The 19,130-nt window shown below is 38.9% G+C and overlaps 1 protein-coding gene across 2 annotated transcripts; it reads left to right on the top strand.

Moving 5' to 3' along the window:
- The first annotated feature begins 125 nt into the window (after nt 1–125).
- Nucleotides 126–18,123, top strand: LOC115578926 (transmembrane protein 106B-like). 2 transcript variants are annotated; one of them, XM_030412281.1, is made up of 8 exons: nt 126–247; nt 1,578–1,778; nt 1,964–2,027; nt 8,627–8,786; nt 10,985–11,125; nt 11,212–11,261; nt 13,417–13,470; nt 13,582–18,123. In XM_030412281.1, the coding sequence occupies exons 2-8, from the start codon at nt 1,586–1,588 to the stop codon at nt 13,709–13,711; spliced, it is 792 nt and encodes a 263-aa protein (XP_030268141.1). In that variant the 5' UTR covers nt 126–247; nt 1,578–1,585; the 3' UTR covers nt 13,712–18,123. The 2 variants fall into 2 exon arrangements, with proteins under 2 accessions (XP_030268141.1, XP_030268142.1); XM_030412282.1 differs by having other exon boundaries at nt 169–321.
- Nucleotides 18,124–19,130: the final 1,007 nt, after the last annotated feature.

The raw sequence follows: 19,130 nt of genomic DNA, 5'->3' as shown, positions 1-19,130 counted from the left end.
CTATAGGGAATAACAGTTAATTTCTTTTTGTCTCTTCTCTTTCTTTATTATTTTCTAGTTCTGACCATCTCATATTCCACACTCCAGTCCAGTAGGTGGCGGTAAATGCACCTAAAAGCTGGTTGCCAACCGCCAATAAAAGCCAGTAAAAGAAGAAGAAGAAGAAACATGCCCGAGTTTATTGGATAAACAAAACTGTATGACCGACTAGCAGTAACGTTACATTTGTAAACAAAGTCGCATTCAGGTAACTCTCTCTGACCATATTCCATTCAACGTACAGGTTATTGCAGCATTTCGCACCTGCACTACCGATCGCTAGTAAGTGCGTGATATTAAACTAGTCACCGAATAACCCTAGCTAATACTGTCAATGGCTTATGTTCATTTTTGACAGTTTATTAGCTGTTCGCTAGTTAGCTAAATGTTGACAGTCAGTCTTGTACGGTTTTCTTTCAAGGAGGCATCTTGACAGCTTCCCTCTTAACTGTCTTGTATTGTTTAATTTCACCATCGACATTGACAAAGACTCTTATGCGAATGTATTAATAATGATAACTGCCTATATGGATTCTTAAGATACTAGATCCAACTTCAAGTTAATAGGCCTGAAGCCAATGTTTGCTAAATTAGCGTTAGCGTTAACTTGCTTAATACTAACGTTACACCTAGTAGACCGGCCGTCATTGAGCTGTTGACAACAGCCGCTTGGCACAAGGCACTCCCGTGAGATACAACACATGATGATTAACTTTGTTTGACAACCAGAGACTGTCGGCAGGAAGTTATGGCTGACCGTTGTTGGCCTCTGTTTCGGATTAACACGCGACCGCGTTAACTGGCGACGTTCATCTGAATGCGTCTCTGGTTGTCGTTGCTACAGCAGATGTTGAAAACTGGAAGAGAGGACGTAGCTGTCCTCGTTAACGCCTTTTTTTTTACATTTCCATTACAAAACACACCCAATTCTCTTTTGAGTCTTGTTGGAGGAAACGTGTTTCGTATAATAGTCGCTGATTGGACGGGGGCTTGTCGTTACAGCAGATGGACACAGGAAAAGAGAACGTTGCCCTGTGTGTCTCTATGTTTCTAATACACCTGTTTGTCTTTAAAAACCTGTCAGAGTAAAGATTTATCACATAACAGAATCATTCAGCCCCTATAAAAAAAGAAGGAATAAACCCATATATTTTACGGGATTCAAACTCAAATTCAAACCGGTGGAGGAAAATGACTCATCGATTGCAGAGAACAAGATGATGTCAGAGGTTTTGTTTGACCAGCCATCCCACAGAGCCCAAATTTTAGATTTACTATAAGACAAAAAAAAAAAAAAAAGTGAATTCTCACATTTGAGAAGCTGGAACCAGAGAGTTCTGGATTTGTATCCTTAGAAATCGACTTAGTGATCAATAATAAAAAAATTAAAAATATCTAATCTTAGCAGCTATTGTTCACTCATTCATCACTGCTTTCCATTGGTCCCTGTTGATTACCTGAGCCAATCACTGAGCTCAGGTTTGAACAGCTTGCTAGCTGACACAATGTGGATCATATACTGTTTTTGTGTTTTCCAGGTGTGACTATGGGGAAGTCTTTTTCCCAGCTCACTAAACAGACAGAGGATAATGGTCCAGACAGTATGACCTCTCCTCTGAAGGACACTCAGAATGAGGACGGGAAGGGTGGAGACGTTGCACAGTTTCCCTATGTGGAATTCACAGGACGGGACAGTGTGACATGTCCCACATGTCAGGGCACCGGAAGGATTCCTAGAGGTGCTCTTAAGCAAGCAGACTGAAGACTGAAAAGTTGTCTTTTTTCCATAGCCACATGATTTTGCATTATCCAGTTATAATCCCAAAGCTAACCAGGGGGATGATGGAATAGGCTTTAGTTGCATCACAAACATAGTTTACTAAGGAGCTGACAGTGACTCATCATTGATTTTGGCCTGTTTCAGGACAAGAAAATCAACTTGTGGCATTGATTCCATACAGTGACCAAAGGCTGCGACCCAGAAGGACGTGAGTACTTTATCTTTGTATATCCTTCAGAAACACTGTTAAACAAAGACATGTGAGATGTGGGAAGGTGGGTTAAACTCCCAAGTTTAGCTAACATGCTAATTTGTTTGTGTTTTGAATTTTTTTTTTTATTGCATGGAAACCTTTTACCACATAAAATTTTACCGTCACTTTGTTGGAGTGACGGTATCGGTCACGCCCACGCCCAATGACATTAAATCAGACCTGCCAACCTGTACGCATTTTGCGTAGCAAGTACGCAATTTGACATCTAACTACGCTGGTACGAGTCGCCCTTCTAAACTACGCAAAAAGCTGCGGACATGTGAGTTCTGTGGCAAATGTGCACGTGCGGTACTCATGTCTGACAACACGATGCAGCTGCGTGGTGAAGCAGTTTCAGCCAATCATTGTAGAAAAGCGGAGAATAACGAGTCTACCGAACCTATAGCGTAACATCCCCGCCCCCCTCCTCCCTGCCTCCGAGTCATCCTGCCCTCTGCCTCCCTCTCCGTCCTCCGTTCCCCACTCGCTGCAGTTGGCGCTTAAAAAGGTAAACTGTGTGTGTGTGTGTGTGTGTGTGTGTGTGTGTGTGTGTGTCAGCGGACCTGCCAGCTTTTGGTAAATGTGAACCGTTACGCGTAACGTTACTTTCACTGTGGAAACATTCGTGCCGAAGTCTAAGTGAAAAAACGAAAAAAAAAAAAGATTTGCGAGGTGTTTTTTCTTAGCAAATCTATCGATCATGTTCCCCTAATGACCCCAATACATCGTCAAAGAAAAAAGAGGAATAAGAGGCAGCGGTGCGTGCGTGTGTGTGTACTTTAGCCTTTTTATATATCCATTGCAGATAGAGTAGGCCTGTATATAAGGAGGAATGTGATTATTTATACAGTTTAAATATGTAGCCAACAAATCTTTTACAGCAAGTTTTGCAACCACTGCCATGGCAGATGAGGGGGACGAAGACAGGAAGGGACAGGGCAGCAGACCTGCCAAACAGAAGAGGGTCCATGTCCCCCAGAAGTTTTTGAATAAATATCAAGAACAATGGCCATGCTTGCAACCCTCTAAAGTTCCTCATCAGGCATTTTGTACAGTGTGCAATTATGATGTGGACATAAGCCACCAGGGAGCTGCAGGTAATATATAAAATAGCCCTGGTGATGTGTGCATACGTGCTGTAAGCCAATTTAATTATTACATTCCTGAAAACAAAAACACCTATTGCAATATACAAAATAAATTATTACCATTTTTTAATTAAAATAATTTTTTGATTAAATAAGTATTGAAATAATTCAATGCAGTTAACTTGTGGCTATCAGCTTGTATAATCACACATATCATATAAAGAAAGCAAGTGCAACTCTTTAGTTTTACTGTTCAATATTAAAATGTCCAGTGCAGTGCACAAGATATTCTGGAGTCAGGTCAAATTGTAAAAAATGTCTATCACTTAACTAATCAAAATAAGAACTATGAACAAGTGTGTGTGTGTGTGTGTGTGTGTGTGTGTGTTTTGCAGACTGTGGAGGGCAAAAAACATTTAAAATATAGGTTTTATTGTTTTTTATAACCGATTTCCAGCCAGTGAATGGGGAAATTACTGCATGCAAAGCAATGGAGTTGCAAAAGTCTGCGAAAAAAAGCTGCACAACACAAGTGGTACTCAAAATATTTTGACAAGGTTGGCAGGTCTGTTAAATTATACAATTTTTTGTATAATTTAATGTCATTGGGCGTAGGCGTGACCTGCAGGCTCTGTAGCGCCCCCTATTGTTCTTGCCTGCCTTCCACATGTGCATAGATGAACGAAATTCATTACGCAGATTCATGATGAGCAGACGCACAAAAAAGTCGTGGGACTGATACCGTCACTCCAACAGGAAGTCGGCCATTTTGATGTGTGGCGGCGTTTTTGACAAATTCATGCCTACTTTGAAAACTATCTTGTCCTAGAGCTTAAACACCACCATCTTCACATTCAGTCAGTATCATCTTCATGCCTTGAAGAACAAAAGTTATGGAAATCTTTCAGCTGTATCATACCTGGTGGGCGTGACGGCGGACGCCATTTTTTTCCTTCGATGTCAAGCATCAAGTCCTTATAACTTCCACATGCAATGCCCTATCTCCACCAAATTCCTCATACATGTAGAGAGTCTCGCCCTGAACACATCTACACATCCATACAAAGTCCACCATTTTGAATTTGGTGGCCATTTGGAAATATTGCCGTACATCATACTTTCACGTCTTCCTCCTACAGATTGGACACCACAGACTTCACAGTCAATCAGTATACTCCTCAAACCATGCCAATGACACGCTAGGAAAATCTTTATCATACGTCATACCTTCTGGCCGTGGCAGTGCCCGCCATTAAAATCCTTCCTCATGAAGCATCAAGTCCTCATAACTTCTTCATACAATTTCCAATCTCAGCCAAATCTCTCAGGAATGTAGAGGGAGTCGCCCTGAATAGATCTGTGCATCAATACTGTGTCATATCAATAGCGCCACCCACTGGACACAGGAAGTAAGTTTTATCTCAGTCAATTTAGGCTTCCTACATGAATGAATGAAATCTAGCATGCATGTTTGTTATGACAAGAGGCACAAAAAACTAATTTAGACCCAAACTCTCAGTCCAACAGGAAGTTGTCAATTTTTAATTGGTAGCACATCAATGTATGGTGTAAGTGATACAAGTCGTCCACTAGATGGCATTGTTTTCTTTCAAGTCACATGTATCCTATTTGGTTAGGAACCTCTGAATAACCTCTGAATAATTCCATTCCAGGAAGTCAGCCTCATATTTATCAGATTTTTTTGAAACTTCAAAATGTGGCAGCACACACTTTATAGAATAAAAACTAGAAAACAAAGCAGAAATTAGATCAAAAGCTTGACATTGATACACAGCCATAAATACATTTTTTAAAGAAGGCAAGTAAAGCATTATTTTACACTCATTTATGTGTAGTGATGACAAACATAGTCACATGTACATGGCATTTGCAGGTAGTTTTGTCCAAATTGCACATTACAACATGGCATAATTGAAGGGTAATGTTTAGAGCCACATAATGGATAAGTCAGTGGTAGTTAGCCACAGCACACAATTTTCAAATAAGCCAATTTGCTAAGAATGCCATTCGCGTGTTGTGTTTGCCCTGTCAATGTGGCACACAACAAGATGTGTGTCGTTGTGATTCTGCCCAACTTTTCCGCGATGAACGCAGTGGCTTCCCCTGCGATTTGAAACAACTGAGTGATTTCTTTGGTTAAACACAGCTACTGCAGACGCTTGTCAAACCTGGTCACTTGACCGCTGTCCCTTTCCAAAAGGAAGAATCACATCTGGCTGCACTCAACTACCTATCTAAATCTGTGGCATTCCACTTCCATCCTCCCCTATGACGCGCTGCCTCCCTGCCTTCACAGTGACAACAGAAGAGAGTGTGTTGGTTGCGCCGGTAGTCGAGTGGTTAGAGTGCATGCCACATACGCAGTGGACCCGGCTTCGAATTTAGGGCGGAGGAAGTTTACTGCAAGCCACAACCCCCCCTTCTCTGTCCCAATTCCAATCTATTCCCTGCAAAAACCAGGTGTCTATGCCTGAATTCCATACAAAGGCAAAGAAAAGGCTGTAACACTTCACACAACGTAACAGTGCAGAATCAATTGTCAAAACATATCTGATTACTAAATGTTTTAGAAATCATTCACCTGTAGTCCATTTTGGATTTCTGTGGATTGCAGGAAGTTGTTCTGACTTCACCTGAAAGCGCTTAATACTGGCAGGGGCAACACACTATGTTACAAACACACGTTGGGAGGAGACGCTGATGTTCACCGCCCACGTGCACTGTCCCAAACACAGGCCGCCTCTGTAAACAATAATCAAGCAATGGGGCTTCAACCGCAGCATGCCTGGACGGAAGCATGCCCCGACGCGCGCGTGGCCGGCTTGCAGCTTTAATTGACTTTTGTATTGTATTGTTTATTCTTTTGCTTTTATTATTGTTTATTACAATACCACTGTCCTTTGTCTGCTGTGATAAAGAAATTTCCCCGTTTGCGGGACAAATAAAGGAAATTATGCTTTTGATTCTGATGAATGAGGGAAACTTGAACAGAAGTTAACTGGCCAAAGAAGAGGAAGTTTACAGTGGGATAATGGTGGACATCAATGTTAAGAAAGTTACATTAATAGATGCATGACACACAATATTGGGCTCACATGTGGATAATTAGAAGTTAGTAAGTGTTTGAGAGGCACTATGCTTCGACTTAATGCACTTTTTGTTCAGCGTTTCATCTCAGTTTGTATCGAATTGTGTGAAACTGTCACCAAATTGCATTGAATCTCTAGAGAAATCTTGCAATTTACCTTTTTACGGGCATTTTATATTCTTCAGTTATACAGGTTTTCTTATGTATTATTATATGATTGTCTTGCAATATGTCATTTACATTCAGTCTCAACAGGATTTTTCTCACACCAGCTGTGGTTAATAACAATGGCCAGTCCTCTGGAAGCGGAGTAGACTTCACAGCTGACTCTTCCTTTTGGAGATCAAAGCATAAAATGTGTTCAGCATATCCAGCAACATGGCCTCACGCATGATAATGGCACTCCTGTGACATTTTGAGTATGTTGCTGTTTTTGTCGAGGTCTCTGCTGATGTCTCCTCTTTCCCTCCTTGATTCCAGCTTTCACTCTTGCTCTGGCAGTGTTGTATGCGTCCTTGTCACCTGACTGAAAGGCAGTTTTTTGGCTCTGAAAAGAGCCCTCACATCTCCATTGATCAAGGCCTTCTGGTTGCAGTCTTTATGATCACCACGTCACCATCACATTTGTTGATATATGGTGTCACTAAAGATGTATATTCTTCAAGACTTTTATCCTGAATGGCAGCATCTCTGAACATTTTGACAGTCTGTTTTTTTCAGACTAGTCCTGTAAGGCTGCTTTAGCTTTAGCAATCTGCACTTCAACACATTTTAACTGATGGTTTGACCCAGAGTAAGCAGGCAGTAGTAGTAGTAGCAGAGAAATCTGACCCGACTGGCCAAAGTTAGGACATGGAAGGGCTTTGTTGCTGACCAAAATATTTGTTAAAAAACACAACCATCCAGTTTTGTTGTCATGCTGAAAAAGGTCTGCCCATCCAGTGCAGTAGCTTGATCCAGGTTGTTGGGGGTTAACCACGTCTCTGTGAAGATGTGTGCACAGTAGTCTCTGATTTCCCATTTCTAAATGAGCCTGTGTCACACCCCATCCACTTAATTCTCCTGCAACTGGACATTAGCCAAATGAAGGCTTGGTAGAGGACCAACGTTTGGTCTGAGTTTGGTTATCCTAGCTCTGATGCTGCCTCTCTTTCCTCTCTTAATGGGGAGGTCGAAGCGCTTTAGGTGATGTTTTGTCCTGCTGTTCTGGATGGCCGCTTGGCGGCTGGTGGAGATCCTTGGGTGGTCTCCCGCACTTAATCCAAACCCCACACTTCCTTTTCCAATGTTGATAAGTGCATCTCTATCATAGGCAATGCATACTTCAGTCGAAGCAGGCATAGAGGCAAAAACATAGAAAAATAGATCATAAATATAGCGAAGATTGAAAGAGCAACTGACCGCCGCATCTGCATGCAGGGCTGTTGCCGCAAGACTTAATCAACCAAGCATTGCAGCTCTATTGTAGTTCTTATTAAAATGAATTGTCATTAGTTAATCTATAATAACTACACTATAATAAACACTTCACAGAAGAAAGGATTGATGGACAGTTACAGTAATCAAGAAAACTCAACATGGGGCATTTTGATAGGAGAGGGTTCTTTCCCAATACATGAATAGAAACAAGGTGAGGTTCTGAGGCAGTACCTGCAGCACAATCAGGTCAGACCTTAAGCTAGTGCGGAGGGTCCTGGGTTCCTCATGGTGCAAGACAATGCCTGGCCTCATGTTGTCAGATTGTGTAGGCAGTTCCTGGATGATCCAATCATATACATTTATTTTTCTCACTTTTAAAGGAAGGAGGTTAATGGGAGTCTTTCACCAAATGCAGAACAATGCCTTTCAAGCAGAGGTTCTTAACCATCCTGTTGTGTGGTAGTTTGTGATAATAACGTGGCTCAATTCACTTCCTGTCTACCACTAGTCAAATATTGTTGGTTCATACTGTGAATTTGGAAGTATCTTCTGTTGAAATGTTCCTTCAATAATTGCATTTTATTTAGAGATCAAGCCTCCTTTGTGTTAATGCAGAGGCATCCAGGGAAAAAGTGTTGTTCAGCAAATAATAATAATAATAATAATAAAAAATAATCATTGCTGCAACAGAAAATGACATCCTCCAGCAAAGCAAGTGCATTAGCCAATCAAATCCACCAAAAAATGCATTCTTGGTAGGTAACTTTTAATCATAACAGGCTAATTCCACTGTTTGAATGGTCTATCATTAGAACTTTTCACAATACTGTGATTCATGTTGCAAATAATCATTTTCTTCTATAGGGTAATGTGACATTGATAGTACGGGTAAAATGTGAAATGACATCTGTGTAAGATTGTCTTGTGTCCTTTTTTAGGAAGTTGTACGTATCCGCATCAGTGGTGGTCTGCCTGTTACTGTCCAGTCTGGCTGTCTTCTTCCTCTTCCCTCGCTCCATTGATGTGTCCTACGTCGGGGTGAAGTCAGTTTTTGTCAGCTACGACCAAGAAAAGCGCAGCGTCTATCTCAACATCACGGTGAGCTCTTGGTCAGAAACAAAATAAAAGCAGAATAACAGTATACATGTGTCTGTTCAGGAAAAAGGGTAGCTTGAATGTGTCATATAACACGAACACATATCAGTTATGCATGGTGGAGACACAGAGAGCGCCATAACTAGAAAAGGATGGTATAAAAGTATGCTTAGGAAATTATATTCTAAGCTTTTTCCCAAGCGTGAGAATCTATCAAAGCAGACGTCCCTCTGTTGTCTCCATTATTACAAACCCTGTATGCTTCAGAACATAATCTCCAAACTGGTCTGTACTGCCCCCTTGTGGATAAATGATTAATAACCTCAGAAAGCTAACATTGCTGATGATCATCAATCAGAAAATGTTTAGCTTTAAGGGCCTAAGTTAGGGCTCAGAGGGGAAGGGCAATTACCTGAGAGTTTACAGAATGCAACTAATCAAATTTTTGATTTAACTGTGATTTAATTAGAAGTGTCCAGTATAGCCCCCATCTAGCCGAAATCAAAGTGTCCTTTTGGTCACAGGCATTTATTTTGCACATCCGTGTTGTCAAGCATGCTATGAGAACTAGATGAAATAAAATTACACAAAATCATAAAGGGTGTTTGGTACAACTCTAATGCAAAAATAGAATTCTAATGTACAACAGACATTAAAATAAATATAACAAACGCATAGCTTACTTTCAAAGGCTATAAGCGATCAAACATAAATGTACATTTACAGAAACATAATTTGGCTATTAAACAATTATTCAGTAAACTAGCACATTTGTCACTAACTCAACTGACAGTAAATAACATAATACAGATCATCTATTGCTTTTTTCATATTCCTTAGGTTGCCACGTAAAATGACGTGGACCCGTCGTGTTCAGCATCTCCTCGACTGTCTGTTTTACATGCTCTGCTGTATGAGACCCACGAAACTAGTACAGTGCGCATACCGGCACGTTGTAACTCGAAAGTGGAATCATTGTAATGTAATGCTGAGATGGTAGGGCATACCGGGGATTCAAAAACTCCAGGTGACAAAGAAAACCCTGGTCCTCTACCACAGAGATGAGCTGAGAGATTTATTCAGTTACCTTCTCGGTAATGTTTTTGGCCACATCGCTGTCTCGAGGATATTTCTCTTTCCTTTTGAAAGTATCTGCGAGTGTTTGCTGCTTTGGTGCCTTTGCCTGTATTGCTTGAGTGAACTCGTTGTAATCTTTGAGTGTTTGTTTTTTTATGTGCCGTATCAAATGTGTAGTATTAAATGCGGCTCTTTTGTCACCCCCTATTGCAGACACGTATTGCAGATATTACATGTCATATTACATATTAACTGTCGCCGTTGGACTGCTTTCTAATTTATGTTATTTCCACACTGCAGACATTCTCTGATGTTCTGATGTAAAAAATAAAATAAAATAGGGCTTTGCTGATCTCGATCAGTGAAAAACTGCCCGTATCGGCCCCAGCATAGTTAACATAACAAGTATTACTTATTTGCATTGGCAATGTGGCTAAATTGCAAATAAATTGGTTTATTCAACATTTTTTCGACATGTCTTCATAAATGACAGATCATAAAAAAATTATCAATAATTAACGATATCGAATAATTGAAACTTCACTATCATGATAGACTTTTCAGCTGTATCGCCCAGGCCTACTCCAGGTAGCAACTGTCACTTATGTACGTCACTTGTGGCCATCAGACATGAGTAACATCAGATATTATTTATTATTTTCTTATGGCAACAGGAACAGCTAAATGTAGCTGTTTTCTTAAAAAAATTGTATGTTCACCAGTTTTATATGTGTTATAATATGACTTATGATATATTAGCTCTAGAAATATTTGATTTAACTTTTTCCCATGGTTAGAACTGAAATCAAGCTTTTTTATTTAATCACAGAGAGATTGAAGTACCAAAAAAATGCTACCGCTGGGTAACGGTATCGAATTCTAGGTGCCGGTAATAACATTTGATTTGATCACTGAGAAGTGCGTGTGTCCCAGGAAATACAGAGTTGCAAATGGAGATTTAGAGGACTTATGGCCTCCACCCGCATTTGTCTCAGCCACAAACATTCACCCATGATAAAACAATTTAAACAAAGTGTTTCTTTTGGGGTGTATTGAGGTAAGGAAATGCATGTCCACTGCTAGAAGTATACAATTAACTGTCCCACTTTCTGCTTCTCCTCTAGAACACTCTCAATATCACCAACAATAACTACTACTCAGTGGAGGTGGCCAACATCACAGCTCAGGTGCAATTTGCCAAGACAGTGATCGGTAAATCTCGCATCAATAACACCACTGCCATCAGTCCTCTGGACATGAAACAGGTAAAGTTCAGTGTCTGTTCAGTTAACTAGTCCTCTGTGTGGGTACAACTCTGACTGTATATTGTTGTCTCCATTTCTGTTTTCAGATTGATTACATGGTTCCCACCACCCTCGCTGATGAGATGAACTACATGTAGTAAGTGTTGTATAAACTTAACCAGAATATGGACCACTGGCCATGTTTAGACATGATTTGATCCATTTATACACATCTGCCAAATGTTTTATCAAGTTGAGCTGTTTACATGAACCTCTTCATCACACATAGAGAATTAAGATTTGAGATTCCAGATAACATAGATAAAAAAAATTTTCAGGAATTACTTATTATGCCTCTGCAACAGCAACAGCTGTGGCCCAAGGCGATATGTTTTGGGGTTTTCCATCCGTCCATCCGTCTGGAGCCAGATCAAGAACATACGTTTTGTTAATTGGAAAAACATTTTTTATTGAAAAAATAAAATTTGATCTTGAATTATAAGAATACATTCAAAATAAAAATAAGTCGATGAAAAATGTTGATTTCAATTCTGATATTCTTTTGGATTTGAAATTGAAACTTTTTCTTATATATCATTTCATATTTTGAGGTCTGATTTTTCCAGTTGCTGCTGGATTGTATGTTTTCAGATTCAGATATTATTTTTTATAGTTTCAGAGTTTTGGCCCTGCTCTGGCATTGGGGGCATGGCATCAACTGAGAGGGCCGTTGGATTGTGAGTGACAGTAATACAATAAAGGGCCTTCCCCAATTACGTTCCCTTCAGGAAATGTATTCACCTGATTAGCAGTGAATTAAATAATGCTCAGAACAAAGTTAGATTCAACAAGCTGATTTAGACCACTCTTGGCAATTCTCAATATATAAGAGCAGTGAAGTATGCCAGGTTTAACAGCCAGATTTGAATGCGAATAAAATAACATCTGAATCTTAAATATTCAATCTGCAACAGAAAAAATAAGACCTTGAATATAAATTGTGTTTAAATTGAAATTAACCTTTTCCTAGACTTATTTTTAATTTAAATTTTTTTTATTTTTATGTTTTTGATTATTTTTTATAATTCAAGATCAAATCTTGAACTTTTTTAACAATTTTAATTTGTTCAATCATTTCCTTTCTTTTTTCTTTTTTTTTGGCTCCATGCATCCTTCCATACATACATGTTTCTACTGTGACTTGAGGGTGAACTGATTACATTTTGGTTCAAAGGTCATTGTGACCTCATAGTCCCAGATTCTTGTTGACGCGATATCTCAGAAATGCCTTGAGGGAATTTTTTTCAAATCCGGTACAAATGTTCACTATGACTCAAGGATGCACTGATTAGAATTCGGTGACCAAAGGTCGGAGGTCTAGGTTATTGTGACCTCTCACAACACCTTTTTGCCATTACTGAAGAATTCATAAATAAAGTACAGTAAGATTGGACATGCAGATGGATATCCAAATTTCATATCCAAAAAGGTTACATGCACTGCATTCAATTCAGTAAGAAAATGTTCTGGCCTTTAGTATACAGCTCTTGAACAGCAATTTGACTTGTGCGCAGAGGCATACAACCTCTGTGCAGTTATTCTAGTTTTACAAAACACTACATTAAAAACAAGTATTTTACTGTAGTATGTTATGATACTGTGTCTTAATGTAATTATTGAATTCATTATTATTTAATCTGTTAATAATTTATTGGATGACTAGTTTAGTCTAGCATCATCAGTAATCAGGATAAACATTTGTCAAACAGGCCAAGGTGATATTTATCCCTAAAAGTAGGGATGTTGTGGAGATTTTGAGATCATTTGGAAACAGTATCTCTATTACATATCAGCTTTTCAAAACAGTTGTCTATGCATTTTCTCATCAGCTGATCATAGATCTCCCTACACAGGAGCAGACGGTTTACAATGAAAATGGAATCAAATGCTGAACATTACAGATAAACAAATCAGATACCACCTGTATGTTGACATGCATCACAATGCTGTGGTATTTTTATATTGTATTGTATTTATTTCCAAGTCACAAACATTCATAAAAGCTATCTAATGTTCAAGACAGACACCGAACACTCCATCAAATAAAATGTTACCAACACCCCTTACAGTGAATGTGAGATTGCCACCCTACATGAGGTGTTTCAACTTTTTTTTAATCATTACTTTCATCAACCCCTGTCCAGACTGTAGAGTTATCAGACTAAAAAGGGATTACTTTATATATTTAAACACTGGCAATTATTTATTTTTTTGGTAAGTTCATATTTGCTAACACTTGATTTATTTTCCAGTGACTACTGTACTCTGCAAACCATCAAGGTCCACAATATTGTTGTCATGATGCAGTAAGTTGTATTAATGCTCTTTCATTTATTGTCATCTTAATCTAAAAATGTGAGCTTACTTTGTGTAGTGTGTGTTTGTGGCCTCAGCCTGTCCCTCTCTACCCTCTGCAGAGTGACCGTCACCACAACGTACTTTGGTCATGCAGAGCAAGTGTCTCAGGAGATGTATCAGTATGTAGACTGTGGTGGAAACACCACATCTATCAAAGCGCTGCTTTTTCAGCATCCCACATGCTGCTGAGTGACCCCACCACTGTCCCCGGGACAAGCCCTAACTCAGGCCTGGAGGCTGGCCCACTGCGTTTTCCTTTTGCCTCCACCTGCAGTCTCTTACAAACTGCTGTTGTCACAATACCACAGTGTTCCCTTCAATATCAAAGAAATCAACACCAAGATCAGAAACAGATCTATATGGAAATGCGGAACTATGACTTTTCATGTCGTTACTTCAAAATGCTAGACATAATTTATCCATATCTCACAATCACATACCATGCCGTTTATCTCAAAGTAAGAGACTGCGTGTTGAGACCATCACTGAATTGTCTGATTTTGTTAAGATAGTAAATGATCTTGATGTGTTGCTCAAATTTAATTCTAAAGAGTCTATGCCACAGCCACACTTTAAAACTCACCCCTTTCACAATGGACGACTCCCTCTAATATATGCTTTTTGTCTTTTATGTTAATTGTTCAATTGGCATTTACTCCCACGTCAAACAGCTCTGCAGTAGTCACAGGTGTTTATTGGCTCCAGCCCTACTCAGTTGTGATGGAAACACAACGCCTGCCAAAACATGCAAGTTTTGACCCCTTGGTATGCTTGATAACTTTGTTGAAGTTAAGCACGCCTGCTTGTTAATACTTTCCCATCTGTTTCTGTTTAAGCAGCTCATACATCGTTTAGTCTGCGTTGAGTATTTAAAGGGGACTGAAGTAAAGGATATTAAAAAGTAACCACTGTTTTAGTGTCACTGGCCTCTGTGTCACTACATGAGCTTGTCAGCTATCTGATCAGTACTGTGCATGTGCACCTCTCAACAGAGATGAAAAAGAAGCGAGATGTCTGACTCCTCAGCAACTTCAATTGTCAGCTCCAGAAAAAACGTGTGTACTTTCGAGTGCTATTAATTAAGACTTGGATTTTCTGGATGTTGTTTGATGAGGTATGTGACCTGCTTCTTGCTACAGTCCTGCTACTTTCAGTGTATTGAACTGTGTTTAAAAAAAAAAAAGCATATAAGGTTGGAAAAAAAAAAAATATATATATATATATATAACGGCAGTCTTCAGTTACAACGATTTCGTCAACTCTCGTTTTTCTTTGATGGAATGAGTGGAACACATACTTCTTTGTCACAAAAATCAATCATGAAGTTTGAAATCTGAATATATTATGGTGTTCTGAAAATGTGATCAAAGTCTACTAGCTCAAAAGTCGAATGACCAACGTTGGTGATGTAGAAAATTGCATGAGTCACATGTTCTTTGTAGCATGGCCTCGTCTTCTGAGTGATTCTGATAACAGCTGATGACTTCTCTGGGCCCATTTTAATAGGGCTTGTTTGATATATCCAATAGACTCAGTCACAAACACTACAATAGGAAAGTCTTAAGAGCTCAGCATTAATCTGAAAGGGCGCATTATGATTTGAGCAAGTCAGGAAAGTCACTTGGAGCCATTTCAAAGCACTGTGCAAACAACTGGTTTTAAGTATAAAGTACATGGCACAGTTGTGTCACTGCCACGATCAGAAAACACAACCATCACCTGCTGCTGAGAGAAAACTGGTCAGGATGGTCAAGAGCCAACCAAAAACCACCAAAAAGCAAGTCTGCAGTGAATCAGAAGTGGCTGGAAGACAGGAGTCAGGGTCCACAAGTCAAGCGTGTATGGATCACCATGAGTTTTCTGTTGCAGTTTGGTTGGGTTTCAGCAGCAGAAATACTTTGTTAGATTTAAATGGCAAAGATTCTTGGTTTGGTTTAAGAATAAGAATAACTTCTACCATGTGGCTATATTTGTGGTCTTTTTTCCCTGAGACACTTAGCTATGACATTACGAAAACATAATTGTACAGTTACAGCCAAGTTTTTTGGCTGTAATTCTTTGTTTTCACTGCAAGAGTAAATTGATTAATTTTATATTATAACAAAAAAGCACCCTCAGTCACTTCATCTTGGCACCAGGCCTGCCTTGATATGATTTTGTATGGATTTTGTTGAATATTATTGATTCATTTCAGTTATCGTGACGATACTGTAAATTATATCTTGGCTTTCTTGTGTTTATTCTTTATCTCTGATCTATGATTTATGATTTGTCAATTTAACACCTAAGCAATGTGGGGGAATAAAAAAAGAAAAACTTGATGGGATTTGACCACCTACCAAACCATAGTGCCCTTTATGTCTGTTTAAAATGCACACTCCATTGGTAACCCCAAGCTTTCTGAAGCCTGTTCCTCCGACACAGTTTGTTGTGGCACAGAATCAACAAAATGTGGGGTTGTTACATGCTTAAGAGTTTTCTGCTCTACCGCTGTGTCTGATTCTGAGATAAGCTTATGTTGCTTATAGTGTTTCTTTCTGACTGCACTGTCTGCTATTATGAAGTGTGCAATCTGTTGTCATAACCACTAAAGTATGTTGTTGTCAGGTGCTCACTTTATAGCCTCTATAGTGCCATTTATTCTCACCCCCCCCCCCCCCCCCCGGTTTTAGTTTTGTTTCCAAAAACCAAGGCCCTGTGATCTAACTTTAGACGTTTTGGAAAACACGCTTTTTTTGTTTTCTAGATTTCTTTTATGATTACTTATTTGAGATTTTTGTAAAAATAATGTCTGCTATTCAAAGACTTAACGGACAGTCACATCAGGGTTTAAAAAACAAAGATATTTCAGAGTAAAATAATTTAATTTCAATGGAACCCGGACAAATGTGCATTTTGCACTTTTTATGCAAAGCTTTTGAATCAGTCCAACTTGATGAAGTTTGTCAAATGTTTTTGCACAACTGAATAATGGCAACCTATGTTACAAAGGTTGATCTTTAAGGAAATGGAGAGCAGGGAAGTTTTCATAGCCTGTGTGGCTTCATGCACTTGGATATAAAGAAGTAAAAACTCTTCCACAAACGAGGCATGGTTTATAGACTATAGTGAGATAGGCATGAACACATTCCATATGGCTATAGAGCTCTTAAGACTTATTAGAATGTCTTTGTTTGTTGGCATGCAGTTACCTTGCTAGCTTGTATTTCAACTACCCCAGCAGGTAACCACCAGTCACTATGCTTCTAGCACCACCTATGTCATGAGGATGAATTTCATTGTCACTTTCTGCTGTGAGCAGGTATGAACTCCACTGTAGATAGAGAAGATATACAACATCAATGCTGCACAGAGTGTGCCAAGAGCATGACATTGCCACTAGTTGGTAGTTTAAGCACAATTATTAGATAGTTACTCTTTGATTAGCATAGGTTTTGTAACTTATCACAGAATGCTAGGCTAGCAGTTTCCCCAAGTCAGAGTAAGATGGCAAACAAGTGTATTTTCTAAAATGGCGGACTGGTGTAGGGCTACAACTGACAATAGTTTAAATTAATGATTAATCTGTTAGACAAATTGCCAATCCTCACAATTACATGGCAACAACCGGCAAATATTTGACATTTGTGATTAATCAATTATCGAAAGCGGTGCATTAACTACTCATGAAGTCCTGGTGCACCTCCAACAAATTATGATTTGCATTTCAAATGTTTTTTATCATTTTGGTTTTCAGTGTTATTTAAGGCTGTGCAGCATTTGAAATTAAATAAATATTTAGAGTGTTGTATATGTCACATGTTAGAAACAATGCACACATGGTGACAGAAAATCAGACCACTGAAGTCTTCAGGTCAATAAATCATAAAGGGCTGTTTAATTATAATTTTATAGTTATCATTATTAGTTGTAGTTGCTGTGGTAAAATTTATGAAATCAGAATTCTAACTTTCTAACATTTTTTGAATGTGTCATTATATTCTGCTCTACCTGTCCTACTGACAAGAGTTTATCTTAAATTTTAGGGCACCCTGTAATTTAATTGCTGTTATGAATGTTCATGTTGATTTGCACGTCATGCTATCCAATCACTTTCACATTCTTTTACCTGTGTTGGTCTGTCCTTGGGAATGGTGTTTTTAAGGTTTCTACCTTAAAAATATGAATAGGAATATCTTGTCACACATTTCACATCTGATGTTACTCTGAAAAGCTGTATATTTTTTCAAACCTCTACTGGAAAATGATCCTGTTGTATAAACCTATTTTTAACTAAAAAAAACATCTGACATATCTAGAAATGTGAATGATTTATGTCCACATCCTGTAAATACTTAGAAATTGTGTTTTGAAGATCTTCATACAAACTTTGCTAAGCTACAAGAGTTACATTTGTATTGAATGCAATATAAAGTAAAGCACAAGTATAATTAGCTTTTTTGTCTGACATACACCCTTGACTTGGTTAACAATCCCTATTAATATCTAAAATTTGAAAAGCTATTTTAGACTCCTACCTCTAATGTCATTTTAAACCTTTTGTTGGTCATTTTCATTCATAGTGATTGTTTTGGTGTTACAATTAAAGTTTTAGAACATGATTATCTGTGCTGGGCTTTTTTATTGGAAAAATAATGCATCAATGTACACAATCTGTAGTGGCAAATATAAACTGGGTCATGATCATGCATATAAATTGATTTGAGAAATACACCTTGCAGTTGTGTGCTAACAGTGAATATGAGCCTGATGTAAGACCAAGTTCAGATGCTCCCTTTATAATAACAAGGCTGGAGTGAGGGAGCACTCAAGGCCACAAATAGGGACATGGGTTCGACAATTTGTAGGCATTAAGGAACACATTAAAAAATGCAGATGATAGTCTTGCGTGATCATGACGAGGGGGGTGGTCCAAGAAGGGCGTTGGTGACATTGACCCCAGGTATAAAAGGGCGTGATCCGGGGAGATTTCTCAGTTGCCCCGGGGTACCTAATGGATTTATAACTTCTCTTGGAATAAACACCTTTTTGACTGAAGACCTGCTGCCTCGCCTCTGATTTGGACTTAGTCTCTGAGCAATTTTGGGACTTAGTCTCTGAGCAGTTTCCACCTCTGATTTGGACTTAGACTCAGAGCTGTTTCTCCTCTGATCTTGGACTTGATCAGAGGAGATTCACAGGGTCTGATAGTGGAATAAATGGACGGATAAGGAAAGTAGTCTCCCACTACAAACCTTATTCTTGTTGTACTACCATTATTATGAAAAGCACTATAGCTGATATATAATTTGTTATTAGGCAGACATGGCCGATTTAGGAGTACTCCTAACATTAAGATAAAAGTCTTTGTGAATAAGGTCCCTGGCCCATAGCTACCTTTGAGGACACCAAGGCCATGTCCTTTGTATCTCTTCTGGGTCATAATTAAATGTCCTAAAATGTGGCCAATTGCTAAAACTACTTGGTTGTATGGTGTGTTTTGAATAAAGGTTGACATCATCTCCCCAGCAGAGCTTAACAGCTCTATTGGAATTTTCCCTCCACAGACGCACGTCCTTAAATTAGGGAATGAACTTGCGCTCCTGGGGGCGGTTCAGCGAAAAGAGGA

The sequence above is a fragment of the Sparus aurata genome, chromosome 3, assembly GCF_900880675.1.
Source record: "Sparus aurata chromosome 3, fSpaAur1.1, whole genome shotgun sequence".
NCBI classification, from domain to species: domain Eukaryota; kingdom Metazoa; phylum Chordata; class Actinopteri; order Spariformes; family Sparidae; genus Sparus; species Sparus aurata.
The sequence above is the reverse complement of the archived record's forward strand: the minus strand, read 5'-3'. Positions and strand labels throughout refer to the sequence as shown.